Source organism: Nymphaea colorata, chromosome 11, assembly GCF_008831285.2.
Source record: "Nymphaea colorata isolate Beijing-Zhang1983 chromosome 11, ASM883128v2, whole genome shotgun sequence".
In the NCBI taxonomy this organism is placed as follows: domain Eukaryota; kingdom Viridiplantae; phylum Streptophyta; class Magnoliopsida; order Nymphaeales; family Nymphaeaceae; genus Nymphaea; species Nymphaea colorata.
Window position 1 is genome coordinate 11418631 of NC_045148.1, and position 20152 is coordinate 11438782.

Sequence of the window (20152 nt, forward strand, 5' to 3'; positions counted from 1 at the left end):
GCGGGCCCACTGACGGCACAAATCCGACCGTGCGAGGTGGACCAAAAGCGGGGGAACGGATCTCATGTGGGGAATTCTGGATCTTATTGGGTACCGCTCTGTACGAGAGTATCGATTTCTCGATATCCAGGAAAAGACGAGAAAGACGGGAAATCTCAACTTGATAAAGTGTCACCACCCTCGCTTTTTCCTCTCGCGCTCACTCCTCTCTCTCTCTCTGTCTATCGCGCCATGGAATCCGTTGCTGGTTCCGTCTCCAGACCAGGATTTGTGGAAACTTCTCGGTCGTTGCAATCGTCGGCTTCTTCATGCAGGGCGTCGTCGTGCTTCCTTGGGTTCGCGAAGATCGCCCGGGCCGCCGATTGTTTCAATCATGGTTGCAGTATATACAACTGTGATCATGGTTTCCGTCTGAGGGCGTCAGGTTTTCCGGTTCGGGCGGTCGCCAAAGAGACGAACGACTCAGGCGCCGACCAGGGGATGCCGGAGAGCCTGTTCAGTTTGGCTTCTGAGGTGAGCTATGTCGATTGCCTTGTCGTCCGGCTCTTGTGATTGTCTCTATCACGGTAGTTTGGCGGCTCATTTATATCGTGATTTTGGTTAATTTCTGGACTCTGGTTTTTGGAGTGGTTGTCTTATTGTTACTTTGTTTGTTCAATGCATGTTTTTTTTCCTTAGTGGCACTGTTGTGTGCGTTTGGTTTTTGGTTTTGAAAAGAGGCAGATTTAATGTATTGCTCTTCTTCTTGTTCACCTTCCCCTTTCTGTACGTTTATTTCAAGAAAGAGTGTATTTCTATTGGGTTTTGGTTTGTTCATGCGAACGCGCTTTACGAATGAGGAAAGGTTAATGCATTGCAAGAAAAGGAAGTTTATTTGTTGTTTTGTTAGGATAATCAGCTATCTGCATTCCACACTTGTGAACTTCTAGTGAACGAAAGTGGAGGTTGCTCTGTTTTGGTTTTTCTGGAACCCATTGAGGCGGCCTCGGCCTGGAAAGGGAGTGGCCGAGTGGTCAAAAGAGACAGTTTGCATACATGCTCTCCCTTTGGAGGTTGTCCTTTATTACGAGACTCAGGCCCAAGAAAAGGTGATGCAATGAAGCAAGAATTTGGGTTTATGCTGCTAGGTGATGGTAATATTTTTCGGCGTGCAATTTTCTTTTCCAGCTATTTTTGCTATGATTAGAGGAAAGGTTGTATTCGTATTTCGTACTTGCAAGTGCAGTTGCATTCGTACGCCCTCCAATTTTGTTGCTGTTGATGGTTATGCCTTCACCTATCGATCACAGTGGTTGGGTGTATTGAACTGATTTCAAAGAGGGTGATAGTATATGAGCTGGGCTGTAAGCTATCATATGAAAATGTAACTTAGATTCTTCTAAGTTGAGGGTTTGTTGCCATGGCATGTGACAATGTGTGACTACTGCTAAGGAAGGTGGGCAGCAGCGATGAAGAAAATATTTCAAAGCGAAAGCCGCTTTTTTCTGCTTATGCTTGAGATGGGTGCTAATGTTAACAGTTAGTGGGGCATGCTTTATAAATAAGGAGCATTGAGGTCCTGCGCTGGGTTATATATAAGGGTTGGTTAAAACAAGGAAAGTTTCGGTATCAGCTATTCATTAACAATAAATGGTGTTTACGATAGCGACTGAATGAATATAGTCTCCTGGGTAGTTTAGAAAGTCTCCTTTTACTCATGTGTCATATGTGGCTGTAGATGTGTCTAACTGGATGTCCACAAACCCCACCCTCCTCCATTCCTCTCCTTTTATGTTGCTTCACAATATGGTAACTGCAAGCCATGTGTATGACCTGCTTGTTGAGTTAGAAATTCTCCTTTATTTGTGTACTCGTGTTTAGCAACTGCAGAACTTCAACAAGCAGAAGGCAATCAAAAGAAACCAAAAGAAAGCCAAGAAGAATGCAAAGATGAAACAAAATACGGAGATCAGTGTAACCCCTAGAACATCCAAGAAGCAACTCAAAAATGTTGCTCCAAGAAAAAGGAAAGGAACTAAGCACCTATCTCAGGTACACACAGTTCACTTGTTAAGCCGTTTGACTCTAACCTGATGGCAACTGGTTAGGGTTATCCTGCTTTGCCATTATGCAGAATCTACCTGTCTGCATTTGAAAAAATCACGTTCTCTTCCAGGTTGGCTGGAAGATATTTCCTAACCTGAATTTATTAACCCATCCATGTGTTTCTATCTTCATGTGCTACTGACGTAATCCATTATTTCTTGAGCTGATATTATTGCACTATTAATGAGTGTCACCACTTCTACATGCAGTAGATATGGATTCTCCTTTGATTGCTATGTGAAACACGACCTTAATGTGATTCTGTTTGAAAAAGCCAGCATTTTTTTTTTCATTTTGCATTATAGTATGACTCTGTGTGAACTGTTTTGGCCCTTTGGGGGTCATGCAAGCACGTTTTGACCATTCAGGTTAGCTGGCATACTTAAATACTATTTGTATTGATGACCGCTTGGGCAACTGCCTGTTGATCCTCCTATTAAAAGTATAAACCCTAAACCAACTTCAGGGTATCTATGATTTTGTTGGTATGACTTTTGCATTCTTCAGTGAAACCTGTGGAATATGTGTTATTAGTTATTTCTGTGGGTTCAGTTAGCTGTTTAAACTTGATATTTTTTCATTTGTATGCGTTGGATCGTTTTCACATTGTCGTGGCTGCACAAGATGCATGAAAGATTTGCATGTGATGGATTGCACATCTCACTTGTATGTTTTTCACGATACCTTTGTCGTATAAATATTATATGTACCTTTTGATCTGCCTTGTGAAGGATGATTCAACTCAACTTGGAAGTCAAGCACGTTCTGGAGAAACTTTGGTGACAACAGTGCCTGTTGTTGGTGGAGCAAGTGGAGGAAGTCGTAGTGGACTTTTTAGGACACCAATTTCTGGTGGTGTTCAGAGTGCTACTTCTGTTCATGATTTACCCAGGCCAGCTTTGGCAGTTCGCAATCTAATGGAGCAGGTGAAACAAATATTTGCTATTACTGATTCTGCTTTCAGCAGATCTGTATTTAACTTTTAAAACCACCAGTTGAGGTTGATTTTCTTAATGCTGCAAAGCAAACATTGACTTTTACTGAAGATGTTGTCGTACCACTTATTTGTTGTTAATTCAAGGCCAGATTTGCTCATTTATGTACGTTGATGTCACGTATGCATCATCAGAGGGAGGGATACCCATTTGGCTCTTTAGTTGATTTTGCATCAGACTCAATGGGACGTAAGTTTACTATTTATAATTTAGCTGCAAATAATTACAGTTAATGAGTAGCTATAGAGTCTTCAGTTGCAGGTAATAATTCTGATAATTTAAACAGATCCAATCTTTTCATTTTCACCATTGGCTATCCACACAAGAAATTTGCTAGTTGATCCACGATGCACACTTGTTGTCCAGGTAAACTAGCGTACTGTCAACTGTGCCATTTAAAATCTCATGGTTGCCTGATGTACCTATCTGACGTATTAATTTTTTATGGCTGTTAATTGCACTTACAGGCCCCTGGATGGAGTGGACTGTCAAATGCACGTGTAACCATTTTTGGAGATGTTTATCCACTTCCTGCAGATAAACAGGTGCTCCTTAGATGTAGAAAATTCTAATAGGTGAATTCATTCATGTAATATGGTGACTTTTGGTCTCTGCTTAGCAGGGACACCAGGATAACTGCATGTGACAAATAGCATGCATACATGGCATTTAACAGTTTTCTTTCTCCTTTCTTGGAATACAGTTTACTATACTCCCTTTCATCAAATTCTGATTCTAGCGAATGCAACTGTTAAATGTTTTCCCCAGAATAAAAGGGCAATTGGGAACTAGATAACTGATGCTCCTCTACAAATTTCTCTTTTCAAATTTACCTACACTTCATGGCCATTCTCGTTGCAGCTAAGCTTCCCTTGTCATTGTTGTCAATCCTCTAAGCTCATCTCCTTGGACAGTTCTCCAAGCATCCATCATTTTTCATGTCAATCAAGTATACTGGAAGCTTGTTAGATGAAACTTCAAGGCATAACCCCAGGCATGATCAGCAGCTTAGTTCTCTCTTGCTGTTTAAATTTTGTTGTTTTCGTTAAAAATTGTCTGTTAGTGGTGCATTTGCATTTCCCTGAACTTACATAAGTTCATGAGAGAAGGTGTCTTTATTGCTTATTTGACAAGATTCTTAGTTTCACTTATAGATTTGCTTTTCAGTTGATATATGCAAAGTTGTGGTACATATGTTTATTGCTTTTATGTGATCACGCTTCCAGGAATGGGCTCATCAGCACTATACCGCGAAACATTATCAAGGTGCTTCCCAACAATGGGGGAATTTATACTATTACAGGATGGAATCTATCAGGTTTATACATGAACTGCCACTGCCCATAGTTACATGTTGAGGGTGTATTGTGGAGTCGTTTGTGTGAATTGTGAATATCACTTTGAAGTCGAGTTTCTTGCTGTGCTTCTATATAACGATCCTCTTTTGCTTGTAAAGTTGTCTGTAGTCCTTAACAGAACTGTGAACTACCTTTGTGTTTGTACTTATGCTCGTGCATCTTAAGAAGTAGGTTGTTTTGCAATGCATGGTAGAAACTAGAAAGTGCACCCTACATATCACTATAATGCATTTGAGTCCATGCTGAAGATTTCCATCTTGACAGCTCCTTTTGCTTTGTCCTTTTTTAAACTTTGGAGGGTGTGTATCTGATCTGGTCTCAGATCTTTAGGCTTTGAAATCCATGGATTTAAGGTCACGTCCTTCCCCCTCTACTCTTAGTTCAGACCTTTGGACAGTGTACAATACAAAATGGGTATGGTTGAAAAGGCCAAGCACCCATGTTGACATGGGTTGACAGAGGTGCGGGTAAGGGTGTGGGCCTGGACACGACAGCCTTACTTGTTTGCATTTTTGGGAGTACATTTTAGTATTTTTTGTACCTTTTGGGTAAAATATTTTTTTGTTCAGCAATGTATTTTTTGTGAATATAAACAATGAATTTATTTGTTATTTAACTAAAATCTTATGACTATATATATATATATATGTGTGTGTGTGTGTGTGTGTGTGTGTGTGTGTGTGTATACAGCCATGGCCCCCATACCCGACTTTCTGAAAAATGCTCCGCACCAGTACCCATACACTGGCACCCATACCCATGTGACATAGCTCTCAAGTCTCAAATGTGGTGAGTCTTCTGACCTAGGCCCTTAGATTGATGAACCATGGAGTTTCTTGTGGTATGTGGATCGCTTGCCACATCAACGAAGCCATGCTGCATCAGATCCATGGATTTAAAATCCTTAACTCTCAAAAGTACCATTATGTATTTCCCAGTTATTTTGTTCAACATTTTGATTTGCATATTTTTTGTTAAACCTGCAGTGACATCTACTTTATTGGTGGCTTTGGCACCGTGGCATGGGTGGATGTCAAGGAATATGAAACCATTCATCCCGATAAAATTGCAGTTAATGGTGGGGAGCAAAATCTGAAAGTAAGGACTCATTCGTGTTTCTTTGGGCTTGTATTTCTTCCTTGAGGATTAAGGGTTACTTGGCTTTTCTTCAGGAGCTGAATGCAATGTTCTCAAAGCCACTCAAAGAGCTTTTATCATCAGAAACAGAAATAGATGATGCTGCTCTCATTTCCATAGACAGCAAAGGAACTGATGTCCGTGTTAGACAGGGTACACAGGTGTGACATCTTGTGCCTTCTGAGGGTGATACATCATAAATCATGTCATCTGTGTAATTTAGGATGATGACTTGGAACTTTGTTGAAGGCCATGCTACAGAATTTCAGCAATTCTATTAGCGAAACTGATGCTATACCCAACAAACATAGGCCAGTTTAGGGGAATCTCTAATCCATGGTTCTTTGATCCACTGAAACTCACATAAATCGCACCAAAATTACTTTATTCTTAACTATTACTGACTTGGGCAACTCAAACAAAGTTGTCCCCTATTCCAAGCTATTTATTGACTTGGGAAACTCATTCCACAAAGTTGTCCCCTATCTTGAATAACTGGGTTGTTTTAAAGGGTAGCAGGTTCAAGTGTCTGACATCACAGCTGCTTTATTGGACATAAAACAAATATCCAGATAATCTGAAAAGGACTTTTAGATCATGGGTGCTGCATGTATTAGTATATCATGCACAATAACTTGTGTTTCTTGATCACATTTCATCTTCCAAAATTTATATGCGGAAAATCTGATGACAAAATCTCACATAAAAGACGTGATTCATTTTTCGTGCATAGAGATGTATGTGCATGTGTTTCCCAGCTGGAATTCATGTTTTTGCATGTGCTCGGAATGATAGTCTATTTGTGATAGGCAGAATGCAGGGCCAACCATGTCCGTAAGACATATTTACTTATCATCATTTATCCATGATGATGCTTTTGTGGCATGCATGTGCACCATGTGCATTGAAGGTGGAGTCTTGGAGCACATATGCATGCTTTACCACTGACTATGCACATTCATACACTGTCATATCTGATTCACCTTTATATGCAGTTCAATGTTCAAAGAATACCATTTGAAGTTGGTCACGCGGTTGAAACTCTTGAGGAGGCGAAGGCTGCACTTCAAAAATTGTTGGACAGGGGCTCTGGAATGAATTTACTTAATTACCAAAGCTAACTATTTGTTTAATTATGTTCCTCTGCTTGTTCTGGTAGGTAAATGTTAAATAAATCGGTCTCTTTTATTGTAGCCAACTGTGGAAATGCATGCCTATTTAAAATAAAAAGACACTAGAAATGCCCCTCTCGAGGAGGTCATCTTATGCTCGTAAAATCAGATTAATTTTTCTCCCAAATATAATAATGTCATTCTCCTTATGTTGCAAGACGATGTATGTTCTACCTGTCCCGGTTTTTTTTTTTCATTGGAATAAATTCCTTTTCTTCATATGGTGCTTCTTTAGTTGTCGTTTCCACCTGGGGCCTTTGCTTTTCTCTTTATACAACGGTTACGTAGTTTTTTGGCTGTGGTTGATGCAGCATGGAAAATGAGCTACAGACCAAATCTTAAAATTCTACTCTCGCCACTGGGAAATACTCATTGAGATGATTTTTCATCATTTTCTCCTTTCGACTTTGTACGCTAAATATATTTTTCTTCAGGCGTCTACATTTCTACGTTTCTGTACCTTGTTATGCTTCGCCAGGAGATTGGAAATGAAAAAGTGGAAGAAGCTATTGGTTTGTACCGTGAAACTGTTGGTTTACACTGGGAACCGAAGTAACTGATCATATGGGATGGGATCTACCCAAAAGTCTACCTTGTCTTCCAGATGTTCTAGACTGATCATGCTTCTTTTCCAAACAGAACTGCTTCTATCATGCAGAACCTCTGGTATAGTTGTAGTTAACTTATGTGGATGGTGGTAGCGAACATTATTTTGTATACCTGCAGCATATTACAAGCCCAATTCATAGTTATTAAGGTCAAACTCTCTTTTGAAGGCAGTTGTGTCTGGTTCATCTTCCAAATTTAGATCAAAAGTGAGCGACTCCCCAGTTTCGGAGGGTCGGCGATGGTCTGGCTCTTCTTTCTGAAATCCTGTTTTGTGTTTCTTGCTTGATTTCCGGTAGACTGTGTCGAGTGATGGTGGATTGTCTGTGGGCATCGTGAGCTCCAATAAAGATACTGCTGGATTGAGGCATTCGTTCATCACCTTTGATGATAATGCTGACAACTGTGCTTGGGCCTCTTCAAGGTCAAGGATGCCGTTGTGATGATTTGCTAACGTTTCTCTAGCCTTTTCGAGTATCGACTGCAAGTACTTCCCTTGGGCTTCAATCCTAAGCTGCAAATGCTTTTGTACCTGTTAACAAATTCGCACAACCTTGCTGATATTAAACATGAACTTGATAACTTTCGAGCTCATTTCTACAACTATAGCAGTTTGACTATCTATAACTGGTAGAGCCAGAAATTTTGGCTGGAGGGGCACTAATTCAATAACTTTAGTGCTTTTAGAAGCATCTATATATCTAAACAATCAAATATATCAAAACATTGATGTACAAATAAAGTGACACACCTATCTATCTATCTCACCGTATCCTTTTGAAAAACCATCGATATTTTTTATTAAGTTCGTATACAAGGTCCTGGTGCGGTCCTCGAACATGGTTATAAGAATAAAATGAACATCCTGACCTTTTCAACTATTCTATTATTGTCATTATTATCCTACGGCTAGCAGTTGTTAAGTTTATCAAGTTCTTGGTTGAATCCATCGAAGCTACAAAGAAATGTGCAGTATGTGATAGTGACAGATTCGGGGTTTTGGAAATTGAACTGTAAGTCAGGCATGTGATACGATTCTGTCAGAAGGAAGAGAGCACTTTTTCTGTCCGTGCAGACTGGACATAAGCTTTGGACAACCACTGATTTAAGATTATGCTTGAGTTAGGATGTTGATCCCTGTTCCCACCATGTACATCTTTTTTGCTTTAGTTGGCAGGCCATCAGGGACACTGTCTCACAGTCTTTTGATCGTGATGGTAGGCTTTAGACTCAACCAAAATAAGCGATGCAAGGGAGTTTCAGTTTCTTACTTCTAGTTGTTCATGGAGCCTCTTCTGTACCTCCATCTGTAGCCTCAGTGCCTCAGAGATCTGCAGAGTCCTGTATTAAACCAAATGGTCAAAGAAGCAACACACACACACACACACACAGAGAGAGAGAGAGAGAGAGAGAGAGAGAGAGAGAGAGAGAGAGAGAGAGAGAGGATAATGTCAGGTGGGCTTAGTTAATTGTTTCTCTTCCGAAAAAAAGAAAGTAATGATTTTTATGCTCACTCAGCCATGAAGCTGGTCGGTTGGCTCTCTGCCGCCAAAGTACAGGCTGATGAATCTACAACTGCAGTTGCTTCCCCTCGAAACACTAGGCCAAAAGAAAGGAAAGAAAAAAGAAAGTTTAGAAAGCAAAGTTCCTAAAGTAAATAGAATAAAAGTGGAGTGAAGTTAAAGAAGAGAAAGGGAAATCTAATTCACCATCTCCACCAACAGGCCCTCCTCCATCCTTCTGCGACGGCTTTCCTAGCCTGTACTTCTGTATCCATATAACGACTGTCAGCATAACATCTCACATCCCTCCCCCTCTTTCTCTCTCACACACCCAGACATGTGTCAGTGCACACACGAACACACACAGACATGTACACACACACACACACACACACACACACACACACACACACAATCATGCACACAGCTATACACATACATATTACAGAGTCATGTGCTATGCGCATGCAGGAACTTTAATAAAGCAGGTTAAGAAATGACCTGTAAATGACTCTTAAGATGGTACAGGGTAAGACCGTCCACCCGCATAATTTTCATCACGGATTTTGGTGTTGCTTCTGAAACCAAATAAGCAAGGGAAACAAAGGCGTATGTTTTAATTATTACCCAAAGAATCGCACTCATGATCATGACGCAGGTAGAAAATTAACAATACCAGAGCTTATCCTTCTGAAACTAGTAACATTGGACAAGTCCACAGGACTTTGGTAGTTTCCTTTGATATCAGGAAAAGAATAAAGTGCGCATATTCTTGAGCTCATCCCGGAGCAACATACCACATGCCACATGCAGATGCATGAGGGCGCACGCATGCATACAATCACATGATTGTCAATTCTGTTGAAACGTTGGGGAAGCAAACTTAGATTCACAAATCCTGGGCGTAGACACGATAGCATGTACAGTTTTCTCCATGTGAATGTTGACTGTAATGCTATGAACACAAATCATATACTGATGAACCACTATGTTATAATCCTTTCATTCTTCGAAGAACATTAAGCTCTTAGCTCATATGAAGAGAACAGAAAAAATGCGAAGCGATTTACATCTTTTTCCTTGAGCCGACAACTAGATTGAGAGAAAATGGCAGAAAATCTGTCTGTAGACTGTAGTATAACAGAACTGCAATTGATTCTGAAATGATCAATTCTCAAGCGTGCAGGAAATTGATCTCATCAATGTTCCAAGTGTAAAACCCGTTCTAGAAGAAAATTCAGATAAGAAAGCAATGAAACTCTGTTGCTCTCTAATTAGTATGCATCTATTAAGAATTAAGCATTCTTCTTACTATCTGGACCACCCAGTTGGTTGACGGCATCGACGAATCGCTGGTGCAGATCCACCGTCCATCTTAGCCTTGGTCGAGGATCAGTTGACAAGATCAAACTGGACGATTCTTGGGATTGTTGCTGCTCCTGGTTTTTGCCTCTGTCAAGATCAGAATTTGCACTAGATCTTCTTGTGCCTTCATACATTCTCTCTCTCTCTCCCTGTGTCTCTCCCCCGCTGCGGGATTATCCAAGGAACCTTTTCTTTTTTGCTTGTATCCTGAGAAGCTGAACCAACTCTCACCCAATCCTCCTTTTATTCTATTGGACCAACAAACTGACAACAAATAGAACCTCCTCTATCTCTCTCTCCGCAACTCCAGTTAATCTTTTCTTGTTTTTAATTCCTGGTGCCTTTGACATCATTCTCATGCCATTGACTTTATTCCTCACCTCCCCAATATATACACATGTACATACATGCAGGAGCGCACATACATAATCATTACCCAAAAATTGGTTTGCAATAAATATGACAATGCATAAAGTTTAGTTGATGTGCCATTTTCATTGGGTAGTCCTTCTTTTAGTGACAATGCATAAAGGTGCATGAAATAAGAGCAAATTACAAGTCAGTGTAACATATACAGGCACTGAGAATACCAAGTTTGGATCTTCTGCAGCCTCTTTCAGGAGATACTTGTGAAAGCCAGGAAATGAGGGAATGACATGAGTTCAAAACCCACAAGGAGCAGGGTTTTAGTAACCCATTCAATGCTTGCAAGTGCTGACTAGTGGGTGTTCTCTCTTGACCTGGAAGAAAAATTATACGGAACCTCAAGCTTTTGCATGTTGCCAAGTGAACGTTCTAATTGGCGAAGATTTCTTGCCCCACTAGCTTAATCAAAACACTGAACGAGACGAGAGTATTCCAACAAACAGAGAGAGTTCGTCTTGGATTAGTTAGCATGCCATGTACCAGTCGTATAATCCATGCGGGCGAACAACTTTTGTTCTCTCTACGCCTAACAGAACCTGGAACCGGAAGACCAGAATCTTTGCGTGTGTACAATATATATATATATATATATATATATATATATATATTCTAGTATTTCCACCAGATTCCCTAACCAACCATCTGGATATGGTCGTAATTTTCAGATCTACAAGATCAATTTTTTTTTTGAATAATTATATATTTTGGGACATTGTGAATACGTCAGTGTGGTCTGATTGTTTGGTTGGCTATCAGCAACTTATATATATATATATATATGTAAGCTGTATAGTTGCTGGACGGGTAAAGTTTAAAAAATTTGTCATAAACCATCATTGCATTATAAATTATGGCTAATACCATAGTAGTGCATGTTTTTTATCAATAATTTTTAAATTTTAACAATATGGGAACATCCGGTACATGGCAGCATTGGACTCTTATTATATATATATATATATATCGATTGAGAAAAAAAAACACACATGCACACACGCACTCCAACAGAACATATGGGTCCATCTCTTATTTTTGGCTGGTCTTATATGCTTTAAATTGAAATTGTATTTCTACTATATTTACAACAACAGTGAGCCTAACAAAAGGAATTTTTTTTATCCTTATATTTGGAAAATCACTTCATTGCATTTATATATTTATAAGATTCTGTAAAGATTTAAAGGTGGAATAATATTACTTTAGTGCTTACAAAGTCCCATCTGAGTATTCGAAAAACTTGAGCTTTTAGTTCTAACAGGAAGACGATCAAACCTCGGGGCGTACTCTTACTCAAAAAGATTAAAAAAGCATCAAAAGGGAACATTTCCCTCCACAGGCTTCGTGATCTCTCAAAAATTCCAAGATCATCATAACAAGGTGAGTTGCAGACTGTCATTCATGGCGTACGTGCGATAATTAATCAAGGAAAGATGGGATTAATTTCATATCAGTAAGATGGTGATGGGAATTTTGTCACCAAAAAGGAGGAATCTATACACCAAACAAATCATCCTTGGACAATGTCTAGTCCCATCTGACACCGGCCAAGATCGTCTCTCTCCAAGACCTCATTAGATCTTATGCGCCACTCCTTTGCTCATGACCAGCACTTCCATTTTCCTACTGCTACTGTATCTTTTATCTTCCACCCATTATCATTTGCCTGTATATGGGAGTGGACCCAAATGCTTTCAATCCATTCATTGACCTTTCTGTAAAGAAAAGATTCTGCCCCACTCTCTTTCTCTCTCTAAAGATTAAAGATATCATGAATATTTGAAAATATTCTCAATGCTTCACCAACTAGAGCTGAAAGATTCTGCAGATTGGTTGCATGTATATCGCCAGAAAGAAAAGGCAATTTCCAGTTTCATTTTTTATACGGGAGCTTAGAAGGACGAGGGTTCAACCAAGAACCAGGAGTGTGACAGGAGAGGGAAAATCGGCACTGCCCATGAGAAAGGCTTCAAATTTTCCTGAATGTTTCCAAAAAAGTCTAAATTTTAGCCCACTTCTTTAACTGTTTCGGTTTCAATTTAGAAAAATAAAACCAAGATATCTAACTACTAATTAATAATTCATTTATAAAACCTTGAAGATGGTAGTTGTTTTTTGTGGTTCCTTTGAGGTTGTCCCGGTTAGAGAGAGAGAGAGGGAGAGAGAGAGAAGGAGAAGCTAAATGATGGCTGACTGGTCAGTGCAGTCCCACTTGCCGAACCCGCAGGACAGTGCTCTTGGTCCATCAAAAGCTGGGCTCGGTACGGTATGCGTTCATCTTGCCAATGTATAAGCATCGCATTCATTAGTGATGAGTCCACATTTTCATGTTGGAAAAAGCTTTGAACCTCAAACTAAATCATGTGAATTGATGAATTTTATACTTTTTTTTAAGAATCTTGAGCGAAACCCTTAGCAAGATCATCAAAAGAATCACCACAAAATCTAGATGATGTTGAACCTGTATTTGAAGTTAACTAGCAGATACCTAAAAGAGGCCGAAACCCATATTTTTTTTTCCTATGCCTTAAGTTTAAGGTTATTTTAGAACTTGAGTAAAGAAAATACATCTGTCAAATAGAGTGTCATGCATTCATATAAATGTAGTTTTGATGTCGGCGTGCATAAAAAAGGATAATGATCTGAGCCAAAGGTGTAAAAGATGCCTGAAAAAAATGAATTTAGACAATGGTACGGCCAAAAGAATTTGACGAAGTCTTGGAAAACTAAAATAATCAGCATACAACTTATGGTATTGCCAATGTAAAAATACGAACTCGATTTCCCGAGTCGATTAGCTACAAACAGAAGGGAACACAAGGAATAAAGAGGGAAGACGATAATGGATCAAAAGAGGAATTTCTTTTCTAGTGGAGAGTGGAGAGAGATGATTCTCTCTCACGACTCATATTTTGTCTTTAAAGGCGACCCACACGGAATATTCTCTTGGCCTGTCAATTTTAGCTGTAACAAGTGCCCTTATATCCTCAACACCTTGAAACTCATTGAGTCAAGTCAGCCAAAACTTTGAACCCAAGACTCCGTTGTCTCTAAATGTCATAGATCTAAATGTCATAGATCTAATAGTGAGAATGTTTCTTAGCACCAGTGGTATGTTTGTTTTGAGGCTTCTTCTCCTTTTTTTCTTTTGCTTTTAAAGTTTAGAGTTGCTTTGAAACGTGTGTAGAATTGGCACATCTGTCCACTTAAGTGTCACATAATTTACTGAGCCCTTACTATTTCACCAGCCCGACCAGTTATATTATGCCCCTTAAAAGCTAGTGCTAGTACATTTCTTGTTGTGCCCGTTTAAGTTGGTTTGACCCTTGTAGATCCAATTGCATCACAAATTTTATGTTCAACAGCTCGTTTTGGGTCCAGATCATTACAGTAAATTGTAGAGAAGTTGGATCTCCCAAACCTATACTCGAGTGCAGCCGCCTGATTCAGTCAAACGAGAGAGGTTCCAAAGGATATATACGAACCCGGGGGTATAGGGAGGTGTGGGCTATGTATGTGTAACTAATCCCAAAAATCATTTTATTTTTATATTGATGTTTTTGAGTGTTTTATTTATTTATTTATATACTGGTGCCCCTTAAAAAGTACAAAATGCTTCTTAAAAATTTTCTGTCTCCGCCCAGGTAGTGGACCCATGCAAGCACAATGTTTACCAGAAGTTGGCTATTTCAGGTTTGTTGTGGGAGATGGGTTCAGAATTTAGATAGAGAATGGTCCAACCCATACTTGGGCAGCTTCCAGAACCCAGGCTTTTTAAAAAGTCTTCTTCCTCTATCATATGATTCCATTATATCTGGGCCCACTAATCGCTTTTTTGAAAAAAAAAAAAAGAAAAAGAAAAGTTACTATCATCACCTCAAAGGCAATGATGCATCGTTCTTCTCAACCAAATGTCTTGTTTACTTTTTAGATATCCATCTAAAGGGGTAATATTGCTATTGTGAAAAGGGAAATCGAATCGAATTGGCCGATTCCACGATTCAAACTGATCTTGGTTATGAATTTGCAACAAAAAAAGTACATTATTTTTTAAAAAAATTAATGAAAATATAGTTGCAAAAACATAAAAACTGTCTAAAAGACAATAAAAAGTGATTGGTGTATGACATATGGAACCTCTATTATTGTTCGATGAATCAAATAGGTTTTGCCATTAGTTCAATTCGAATCGATCAATTCAACCCCATTCTTTTTAGTAGCTCTTCCTGTTCGAATGGGTTCCACCAACTAGTATAAGAGTCTTTTTTGTTATTGTTCAATGAATCTGCTTCAAAAACTAAATTTCACTTATACCAATATCTTTTTAGCAATGGGAACGGTATGTTCTTGTTCGATGAATCTGCTCTAAAGAATGAATTTCACGATGAGTCGATTCAAATCGTATTGGTAGCAACTCGATTTGATTCAGTGGTTGCTTCAAGAGTACCATGTGTAACTTTTCAAATATTTCTGAAATATGTTAACAGCTTTCTTCTTTTGATTAAGTTTTTATCACTTATGTTTTTCAAAAAAAAAAAATGTTCGTTAATGTTTCCACTGATTCACAACCAGTTCAGCTGAAATTCCGATTTGCCGAATTGGCAGCCTGCTTACTGATTTGTCTGCTTGATCGGTTCTCACAACACTGCTCGATTCGATTGCTGTATTGTTCCTTAAATTGTGTTCTTTATGCAGCGGCACACTGTGGTGCATTCGAAGCGCTCCATATTAGCGTTCAATGCAAGAAAGGTACTTTGGCAGGCAGGCATCATATACACGACTAAAAAAAACTGATAAAGAGCATGTGAAAAAGAAGAAAAGCAAACAGCTATTTCAAGAAAGAATTAGTTCCTGCATGTTGGCCTTCCCATGCAGCGTCGGCCACATAAAGAACATAAAATAAAATAAAACAAATGCTTGCAGAAGGAGTATTCCGCATGTATAACCGAATCCAAATCCCATTTAAAAATAAAAATTTGATCCAATTCCTTAATCAAATGTTATTATTATTTTTTTTTTCATATCCTACTTTTCTGAATTTGTCCGGTTGGGCATCTTCCCCTCACATTTTTCTTCATTTTCCTTTTCACAAACATCTCGGCAAGCTTAGGCTCCGTCTTAAAAGGAAATTGGTTTGCCTATCTCTATACAAACATAAAGAAAGCACCCCAACCATCGTTCAGATGGGCTACTTTTTTTTTTTTTTTTGGGTGATAGTATTGTGTGACAATTTTTATATATTTTTCCTGCAAGTTTAGCCGAGTGTAAACGAATGGAGCCTTTGTAGATCGAACTTATCTCGTTTATTAAGGGAGTCTATTTCTTAACTCGAACTCAACTCCTTTACTAAATGAGTTGAGTTCCAGTACTCGAGTTTAGCAAGCGGGTTCGAGTTTGAACCGAGCTCGATTTGGCTTGACTCGTTGAATGTCGCTATATGTGTATATAAGTTACAAGCCAAAATTAGAACATTCAGGCAGGAGATGGCCGTGAGCTTCCAAGAATGAATTGAAAGGGTTATGCGCAAAACGACCTTGAAGGGTGAAATTGATTTAGTGATCTTCTAGATTAATTCACTTGTTTCTGCAGTACATGGAAAAGGAAATCTGTTATAAACATGTGGATTGCACATTAGAATGCCGTTTGAATAGATCCCAGCTTACAAAAATTGGGGTATTTTGCTCCGGGATGTTTTATGAAACAAGGGAGTTCTTAAAAATCCGTTTTCAGGTGTACCATCTCTAACCATAGTTGGCAAACTCATGACTCAGTCTTGGATCGAATGAATACTGAGTTTTTCATAGACTAAAACTGAATACAAGTATTTGTGTACACTTAGTACAATTTGTGATATCTTACAATCGAAAAAGTAACAAAATTTAGCATTCAACATCACATGACAAGAAAAAAAACATGCAATTAGGTGATGATCCCAGCCGACTCGGTGAACCCTAAGTAGTAGAGCTACATATAGGCTGGCGTAGGCTGTTGCCTACACCAACAACAATTTTTTTTATTTATTTTTGCATATTTTTATATAGATTTCTTACAGTTATTGCCCCTTCAGAAATAAGAATTTCTATAACGGTGCTCCATAGCCAAAAATTTCTGACTCCGCCACTGACCCTAACCCTTAACCCAGTAAATGAACGATCCAAACCGACAACTTAGATCGGTGAGTTTGCCAACTATGTCTCTCACCATGCATGAAACCTTTGGAATGGAATAAATGCTCCATTCCAAACCAAACTTCCATTTACTCCTGATGTTGAACACATTTCTACTAAACTAACCAAGATAAGCACATCCTCAAGTGCTGATTATCAAGATATACATCACACCATTTTTTTTTTCTTTTCTTAAATTCCGCTTTTAAGTGAGGAAGAATCAAGAAAGCATGAAAACTGTACCACTTCTTTTTCTTCCTGTCACTGTGTATACAGGTGGCCCTAAGAGGTTAGCTAGTTCAATTCTCATGGGCATCAGTTCGGCATAGCTGATCAGACCAATGATTGGTAGAAAGCTAATTGCTAGTTCAATTCTCATGGACATCAATTCTCCGCATAAACCAACACAGCCCTAGACCTTAGAGGGAAACGGAAAAGAAGCGAACCTTGGGTTCTTGTTCAACCATAGGACTGTTCATGCATGTGCAGGCATATGCACTCACAGAGCTACTAGACAAGGAATAAACAATGATAGGTGGATGATGGAGATTGAGCATCTTCATCGTGGATTCTTGAGTTCAAAATCGTACGTGCCCACCATGGCCACATCTTAAAAAGGATGAAAGAGGTGTCGGATGAGGAATATTCATTCATGTAACCTTTTTTTCCCAAGGATGTCATGATGCCATTCTTATGATATCGAAACAGTGGAAATTCCTAGATTTTGAAAAGTTAGTTTCAATCCAATATTCCTGTGTATATCTGAAATTCCACCCTCAGTGGTTCCCTGGAGAACGATTTGGCATCTGTGAGTGCTCATATTGCATGTCCACAAGCAGTAAAAACAAGACCAAGAGTCCGTGCAGCGATACTCAAGTGCATGTCTTGAAGCTCATATGCATAATGAACTTGCTATGAGTACGTTTGCTAACAATTGATGGTTATTATACGGGGTGTATTTCTTTTAAAATTATAAACATGAACTTATATAGACACACACACACAGACGACTTGGATAAGAGGCAAAAACCAAATCCATTATAATTAATTATTAAAGTATTTTTTCTACAATCTAACCTTATAAATATTATCTTAAAAGTGATTTGATGAGAAACATATGTTAAGTTACTCGTTTTTTAATTTAATAATTTAAAAATGAATGGCTCTTATAACAGCAAAAGTTTGATTGTAGAAAAATCAATTTCTTACAAAAATAACTTGCACTAAAACATTATTTATTTTAAATTAATGTTTATCAACATATTAGGAGGTTCACATTTGCTTTTAAAACATTTTTTTAGCACAAATTATGAGGCCTGATTTTTATCCCTTACCCGAATTGTTTGGTATTTACCAATTAGTCTTAGTCATTCTCTCTCTCTCTCTCTCTCTCTCTCTCTCGAATATATATATATATATATATATATATATATATATATATATATATATTCGAGAGAGAGAGAGAGAGAGATTGTGGATTGTGGATTGTGGATTGCTAAAGCAAGTTTCATTTCCTAGACATGCAATTTGATTGGTATTAACAACCATGATGCAGATGTTCTGTTAATATAGAAGTTCCAACAGCTTGAATTTGCCTCAAAGGATTCCATCACAGAATCGTGGCATGCCGATGGTAAACTCACAACATCGCCTGTGTTTTAAGAGGGGAACATTCTTTGTTTGCTGCATCCCAAACTAACAACAATTTAGAGACAACTTCTTTCCTAATTGAAAAACTTGAGGTTCAAGAAGAAGAGCATCTAAATGGGTTTCAGATAAGTCTTGGCCCAAAATCACATCATTTCCTTTTTAAAAGCAAACGCATATTTAGTTAGCACTTTGACCTTAAAAACTGGCTTTTAGTTCTAAAGTGAAGTACAAGATAGGCTTAGTATCTTAGATTTTTAAAAAGTCAATCTTGAGGTGGGGATGGCTAAATTATCACCATATCGATGGTTTTGAAACATTTGGCAGGCTGTTTGGCAATGTAACAATCTGTTACTGTTCCATGAAATAATCACAAACTGTTCCCATTGCCAAATGGCCCCTAAGGAGTTTGTATAACCATCTATGAAACAGGTAAAGTTGCACGATGTCACATAATGGTCGGGTTGTTACAAAGATCGAGTCATCTCGAGTTCGGGTTCGAGCTCGAAAGATGCGACCCATTTTTCTAGGTAATGAATGTAGTTTTAACCAAGCCAACAACTGGAAAATCCAGTTTTATCTATGGCAGGCATATTACTCAACTTGCTGTTGAGCTTGGGTTGTCAAGTGGCAATCTGATTTTTTCAACCACACAACTGAAAATCTTGATCTGTCATATAAATCAAACTCATCTTAAAGGACAATTTGGAAACGAGTATAAGAAGCTGAAGAGTAAGTGCCTTTTGAAATGACATTGAAATCTTAGAATAGAGTTGGTGTGGGATGGAAGTTCCATTTTCTGAATCCGAACACAGTTGATTCCGGGATCTGAAAAGCTGCAGGGTTTGATTAACCCAAGCTAGAGTTGTTCTTTCAGTCTAAGGCCTCAATCTTCCCCTTTAAGCTGCACTTGTTCTAGCCATTTCTGATTAGTGACAAGACACAAGGTAAATAAGTCTCAGCACCTTTCTTCCCTCCTGTGTTTGCTTCATCTAGTGACCATATTCTGGTGAACCCCAGTTGAAAAATCTGGTCCTTCTTCTTCCTAGTTTAGTGTTTGGCTACTTTTTTTCCAGGCACTTAAGCCTTCCAACTAAATTCGAAGAAAACGTGGCATTAGATTTCCATTTTCTTCATCCAAAACTAACTTGAGGGAGTCCGAGATCTGGTTTCATGGGAGAAACGTGGGTTTCTGAATCCTAACCTTTGTCTTGCATACAAGGGTTTATCTGTTAAGTAGGACTCACTTGTGGAGGACACCAGGGTGACTGGTTGTGACTAGCTAAACACTTATAAGATGAATCCCAATGGAGTTTGGAGTTTGGAGTTTCCGTATAATGAAAAGGATTATATGGTTTTGGGAGCTGTTGAATTCACAGATCTAGATCCGCCTATGAGTTACATATCTATGTAAGACTATCCTGTCTCGGTTGTACTTTATCTTTTGTGGTGGATGAACACGAGGATCTTAAGACATAGTCCCCAACAAAATCATTAAAGACCTTAAAAGAAAGAAGATTTTCTACACCTGCCTTTTCATTCAGTTCGTAGATGAAGGAATGGTTCCATTCCGTGCATACTTAATCGGTGGTGCTCTCATACTCCCATTGGCAGTCTCTGTACACAAAAACGAGATCAACAAGCACTTTAGAACTGAGACTCTGTTACTTTTCAGCAACTAAAATGAAGACAGGG

General features: G+C 38.7%; 2 protein-coding genes across 3 annotated transcripts; one reads left to right on the top strand and one right to left on the bottom strand.

The window, feature by feature from the left end:
• Positions 1–174: 174 nt before the first annotated feature.
• LOC116263734 (uncharacterized) lies at positions 175–6966 on the top strand. 2 transcript variants are annotated; one of them, XM_031643483.2, is made up of 10 exons: positions 175–513; positions 1861–2031; positions 2817–3011; positions 3167–3269; positions 3367–3446; positions 3548–3625; positions 4307–4398; positions 5425–5536; positions 5611–5736; positions 6571–6966. In XM_031643483.2, exons 1-10 carry the CDS (start codon positions 232–234, stop codon positions 6694–6696), a joined length of 1365 nt encoding a protein of 454 aa, XP_031499343.1. In that variant the 5' UTR covers positions 175–231; the 3' UTR covers positions 6697–6966. The 2 variants fall into 2 exon arrangements, with proteins under 2 accessions (XP_031499343.1, XP_031499344.1); XM_031643484.2 differs by lacking the exon at positions 1861–2031 and having other exon boundaries at positions 177–513.
• A 270-nt stretch (positions 6967–7236) lies between these two features.
• On the bottom strand, positions 7237–10532 carry LOC116264653 (myb family transcription factor PHL8-like). The gene is made up of 6 exons (XM_031644987.2): positions 10168–10532; positions 9357–9433; positions 9063–9120; positions 8868–8952; positions 8625–8694; positions 7237–7885 (listed from the first exon to the last, which is right to left on the bottom strand). Exons 1-6 carry the CDS (start codon positions 10352–10354, stop codon positions 7478–7480), a joined length of 885 nt encoding a protein of 294 aa, XP_031500847.1. The 5' UTR covers positions 10355–10532; the 3' UTR covers positions 7237–7477.
• Positions 10533–20152: the final 9620 nt, after the last annotated feature.

Bases quoted from the DNA above. Each gene is read 5' to 3' on its own strand.
- LOC116263734 (XM_031643483.2), top strand. From the start codon at position 232: ATGGAATCCGTTGCTGGTTCCGTCTCCAGACCAGGATTTGTGGAAACT. The intron at 514-1,860 runs GTGAGCTATGTC...ACTCGTGTTTAG, and splicing joins TGTTCAGTTTGGCTTCTGAG to CAACTGCAGAACTTCAACAA. The intron at 3,270-3,366 runs GTAAGTTTACTA...TAATTTAAACAG, and splicing joins TGCATCAGACTCAATGGGAC to ATCCAATCTTTTCATTTTCA.
- LOC116264653 (XM_031644987.2), bottom strand. From the start codon at position 10,354: ATGTATGAAGGCACAAGAAGATCTAGTGCAAATTCTGATCTTGACAGA. The intron at 9,121-9,356 runs GTCATTTCTTAA...ATATGGATACAG, and splicing joins ATCTTAAGAGTCATTTACAG to AAGTACAGGCTAGGAAAGCC. The intron at 7,886-8,624 runs GTAAGAAACTGA...ATTTGTTAACAG, and splicing joins GGCTCCATGAACAACTAGAA to GTACAAAAGCATTTGCAGCT.